We start from the raw sequence: 4,906 nt of genomic DNA, 5'->3' as shown, positions 1-4,906 counted from the left end.
GGAACTGAAGCAGGCTCAAAAACCAAAGTGTCAAACTTTGGGACCCCAAAAAATGGTGGGAGGAGAATCAACAGGGAGGAGGAGAGAATCAGACCAATAGGATGTGGGAACGAATGATGGATCAGCAACGTTTGGGAGCTGATCGACTGAAAATATGTTCTTTTATAAGTCCAAAATGCTGGAGGAACTCAGCAGGTAAGGCAGCACGGTGAAGAGTCACGGCTCGGAACTTTAACGTTCTCCAGCATTTTGTGAGTCTTGCTCCCAGCATCTGCAGAACCTCTTCTGATTTTTGTTTTGTTTCACATCTCCATCTGTGAGTATGTTGGACTTCTTTTGAAACACAGAATGGCAGTTGATATTTAGTGTAGTGTCTTTGGATGAGGCGCCGGGTTCCCCACATGTAAACACTGACGGATCTGAGGCGTGCGGCAGAGGGGATCCAGTGCCGGACGCGATCCACTCGCTCTCTCCACCTGTATTACCCAGCAACCTGGGCGCTTCGGGATTCGCCTCGGTGACGGCGGATCGCCGCGCATGCGCCGACAGTGTCGCCGCGAAGAGGACGCTGCGCATGCGCTCGCCAGACAAAAGACTCCAGAGGATCGGCAGCAGGTAGGAGCGGGGGCTTTGCTGGGGGATTCCATCAGGACCGGGGTCCGCACCCCGACTGAGGGACAGTTGCAGCGAGTTCCGCACACAGCATCCTGAACTCTGGGGTAAATACAGCCCTTCCCCGGGGATATTTCTGCTGATGAGCAAAGGCCCTGGCTCTGTTTCTGTGGCGCATGCGTATCGCTGGTTCCGCGGCTGATAGACAGGTATCTGGTTCGTGGGGTGAGCTGGTTTCTGGTTTGTGGGGGGTTCTGGGTACAGGGACGGCCATCGGCGACTGCGGGGCGTGATTTAGACCGCTCTCGAATGGAATGGAAGAGGACAGACCTCCCAGACCAGCTCCCAACAGGAAAATCAAATCACTTCCCCATCGTATTCATTGACATTGACTTTGGTGAGCTTTTCACTGTCAATCAACTGGTGGTGTGGGGAGAGTGGAGTCTGATTAATTAGAAAGTCTCCAGGAGCAATCACGTAATAGATGGGTGCACCTAGAGACAGCTGTGGCACTAGCCCAGAACCTGTATCTATACAAATGGAGTGAGGTTGAACAGAAATGCCCATCGTGGAACAAACAGGAAGACAGTCAGATAGTTTTATAGGCAGTGTGGATGCCTGGACCCAGTTAAAAAGGAGGAGCACTCCTCCAAACGCGAGGAAATCTGCAGGTGCTGGAATTTCAAGCAATACACTTAAAAGTTGCTGGTGAACTCAGCAGGCCAGGCAGCATCTCTAGGTCGACTGTACCTCTTCCTAAAGATGCTGCCTGGCCTGCTGCGTTCACCAGCAACTTTTAAGTGTGTTGCTTGCATTCCTGCAACTTGGGTTGAACCCTGCTTTAACAATGTGACGTCAGACTCACCATAGGGATGGTCTCATCTGAAATGCTGTCCTTCACAGATCGATGACTTTCGTAAACTTTTTTTTTTACAGGGCACAAAAGGTAAAGGATTCATACACGTGGATCTCAAACACAACAACACCTCAGTTGCACCGTACGTTGTCATCAATATTTGAATGTGGAGGAGGAGATACTTGATAAGACAATACACAGTTTGGATTAAGGAGAACCTGAACACCTGCTCAGTGTAGGAGAGAGATTTGGATGAAGCAACCTGGAGATAAACCTTGTAAATTCTCTTCAAGTTATTGAAGGAGTGAACAAGTATTTCCACTGTAACACCAGTATATCAGTGGTTGATCCTCGGAGAAGGCGTATCTCAGCCCAGCTGGAAAAGTGCTTTGTGTGTGAAATGAAGTTTTCTGTTGTAACTCTGTAAAATCCACTGGAACTGGGGTACTGAGAACACACCAGCATTGGTTCACCAGAAATCAGGTCTCAAGCTGCATTGCCCACAAGGGAGACACGACGACTTCTGATATCTGACTTGATGAATCGCCAGAGAATTGATAGCAGGGAGATATCATTCACCTGCCCTCGGTGTGGGAAGGGATTTGCTCACTCAGCTGACCTGCGGACACACCGGTGAATTTGCACCGGGGAGAGCCCGTTCACCTGCTCCGTGTGAGGGAGGGGCTGTACTCAGGAATCCAGCCTGAAGATACATCAGCAAGTTCACAGCATAGTGAGATTGTTCTGACGACGCAAACAATTCATTCTGTCATCCAAGCTGAAGATACATCAGAAAATTCACAACGGTGAGAGGCTGTTCACCTGCTCTGTGTGTGGGAAGACAGTCACTTGATCATTCAACTTACTGACACACCGGCGAGCTCACACGAGAGAGAGGGAGAGACTGTTCCCTGTGTGGGACGGGATTCACTCGTTCATCCCACGTGATGAGTCACCCCCTAGTGCACTGCAAGGAGAGGCCGTTCATCTGCTCGGACTGTGGAAAGGGATTCAGTGACTTATCCCAACTGCAGGCGCACCAGCGAGTTCACACGAGAGCGTTCAGCTGCCCCGTGTGCGGGAAGGGATTCGCTCACTCATCCCATGTACTGAGGCACCAGCGAGTTCACTCCGGGGAGAAGCCATTCACCTGCTCGGACTGCGGCAAGGCGTTCACCCAGTCGTCCCACCTGCAGGTACACAAGCGAGTCCACAGTGGGGAGAGGCCGTTTATCTGCTCCGTCTGCGGGAAGGGGTACACTCAGTCCTCTGATCTGATGATACACCAGCGTGTCCACACAGGAGAGAGGCCGTTCACCTGCTCTGTGTGTGGGAAGGGATTCACTCACTCCTCCCACCTGATCAGACACCTGCGCGTTCACTCTGGGGAGAAGCCGTTCACCTGCTCAGACTGTGGGAAGGCATTTACCCAGTCGTCTCACCTGCAAGTCCACCGGCGTGTTCACAGTGGAGAGAGGCCGTTTATCTGCTCTGTTTGTGGGAAGCGATGTACTCAATCATCTGATCTGATGAGGCACCAGCGGGTTCACACGGGAGAGAGGCCGTTCACCTGCTCAGAATGTGGGAAGGGATTCACTCGGTCATCTCACCTGCTAGCACACCAGGCGGTTCACACTGGGGAGAGGCCGTTCATCTGCTCTGAATGTGGGGTGGGATTCACTCATTCATCCTATCTGATAAGTCACCAGCGGGTTCACACTGGGGAGAGGCCATTCACCTGCTTAGAATGTGGGAAGGGATTCACTCGGTCATCCCATCTACTGGCCCACCAGAGAGTTCACACCGGGGAGAGGCCGTTCACCTGCTCAATTTGTGGGAAGGGGTTTACTGAGTCGTCTCACCTGCACGCGCACCAGCGAGTTCACACTGGGGAGAGGCCGTTCACCTGCTCTGTGTGTGGGAAGGGATTCACTCACTCATCCCAGCTGATAAGACACCAGAGAGTTCACTCCGGGGAGAAGCCGTTCACTTGCTCAGACTGTGGGAAGGCGTTTAATCAGTCGTCTCACTTGCAGACCCACCAGCGAGTTCACAGTGGGGAGAGACCGTATATCTGCCCCATCTGTGGGAAGGGATTCATCCAATCAGCTGAACTGCTGAAACACCAGCGGGTTCACAGTGGGGAAGCCCGTTCACCTGTTGTGAATGTGGGAAGGGATTCACTCAGTTACACCACATTGTGAAGTATTCGGAGGGTTTACACTGAGAGGCTGCATCCCTGGCCTGTGTGAGTAAAGAGATTTACTCGATCATCCTACCTGCTGATTGTGGGGAGGCATGTACGACATCTTCTCACCTGTAGACACCATCATGCTCACAGTGGCCAGGGACCACTCGTCTGCTCTGTGTGGCCGGGGTTCACTCGCTCAGCCCACAGGCAGAAACACCAGTGGGTTCACAGTGGGAAGAGGGCATTCACCTGTTGTGTGTGTGGGAGGGATATACTCTGTCATCCAGCCTGAAGATACGTCTGCGAGTTCCCATTGCAGAGTGACTGTACACCTGATCGGACTCTGGGTAGCGATCCCTTAAGATCTCCAACCTCAGGACACAGAAGTGAGTTCACACTGGAGAGGGGTTATCCGTCTGGTCTCCGTGTGGGAAAGAATTCATTCAGTTGTTTCAGCCTCTAAGCACCAGCGAGTTGGCACAAAGGAGTAGCTGTTCACCTGTTCTGAGTGTGGGAAGGGTTTAGTTGAGTTAACCCACCTTGTGAGGCTCTATTAAGTTCACACTAAAGTGAGGCCACACTTCTGTCCTGAATGAGCAAAGAGATTTACTCAATTGCCCCTACTGCTGAAACCCCATCAACCTCGCATCGAGGAGAACATTCACATAAGCTGTCTGTTGCATTTTTAGGCATCACGGTGGCTGGATCTAGTTGCAAGTCCCCGAAGGATTCGTCATGTCAGATTGTGTTGTTATTGCAGCTGCTGATCACACCCAGGCCTGAACCCTGGTCACTGAGCATTGGAGGGGTTTCTTCTGCTAATGCCAGCCTTAAATGAGACTGGTATTTAATATTGTAGATCTGTGACAAATAAATGAGTTGCATTTCAGATCCTGTGTGCCAGGTGCTTACTCTCTCTCTTGTATGTGTACAGTACTGAGGCCATTCAGCCCATCAAGCCCCGTTCCTTTCTCTGTTCCATCCCGGTCCTATTAAATCCATTCCTGCTGTCCTCCTCTCGCTCTCCCGATGGTCACGGGTGGCTCTGCTCACCACTCTGTGAATAAACAGGGATCGTTTGAACTTCCTGCATGACTTTCTGCAGACTGAAGAAGACGAGCTCACTGTGGTTTTGCCCTGCATGTTCCTTGTTCCTCAGGGCAGCTGGCGAAGGAAAAACGCCACGGCTTGTCGAACTCCTGCTTCCCTGCTCTTTTCAGCTGTGTACGCTGCCCTATGCGATTTTA

The 4,906-nt window shown here is 51.6% G+C and overlaps 1 protein-coding gene across 1 annotated transcript; it reads left to right on the top strand.

Moving 5' to 3' along the window:
* Positions 1-441: 441 nt before the first annotated feature.
* Positions 442-4,519, top strand: LOC134353232 (zinc finger protein 227-like). The gene is made up of 2 exons (XM_063061259.1): positions 442-615; positions 1,549-4,519. The coding sequence occupies exon 2, from the start codon at positions 2,416-2,418 to the stop codon at positions 3,670-3,672; it is 1,257 nt and encodes a 418-aa protein (XP_062917329.1). The 5' UTR covers positions 442-615; positions 1,549-2,415; the 3' UTR covers positions 3,673-4,519.
* The last annotated feature ends 387 nt before the right edge of the window (positions 4,520-4,906 follow it).

The sequence above is a fragment of the Mobula hypostoma genome, chromosome 10 (assembly GCF_963921235.1).
Source record: "Mobula hypostoma chromosome 10, sMobHyp1.1, whole genome shotgun sequence".
Classification (NCBI taxonomy): Eukaryota; Metazoa; Chordata; class Chondrichthyes; order Myliobatiformes; family Myliobatidae; genus Mobula; species Mobula hypostoma.
Note: the sequence above shows the minus strand (reverse complement) of the source record. Positions and strands in the feature narration are given on the sequence as shown.

What these genes read in the sequence shown, in the direction of transcription:
- LOC134353232 (XM_063061259.1), top strand. Translation starts at nt 2,416, where the DNA reads ATGAGTCACCCCCTAGTGCACTGCAAGGAGAGGCCGTTCATCTGCTCG.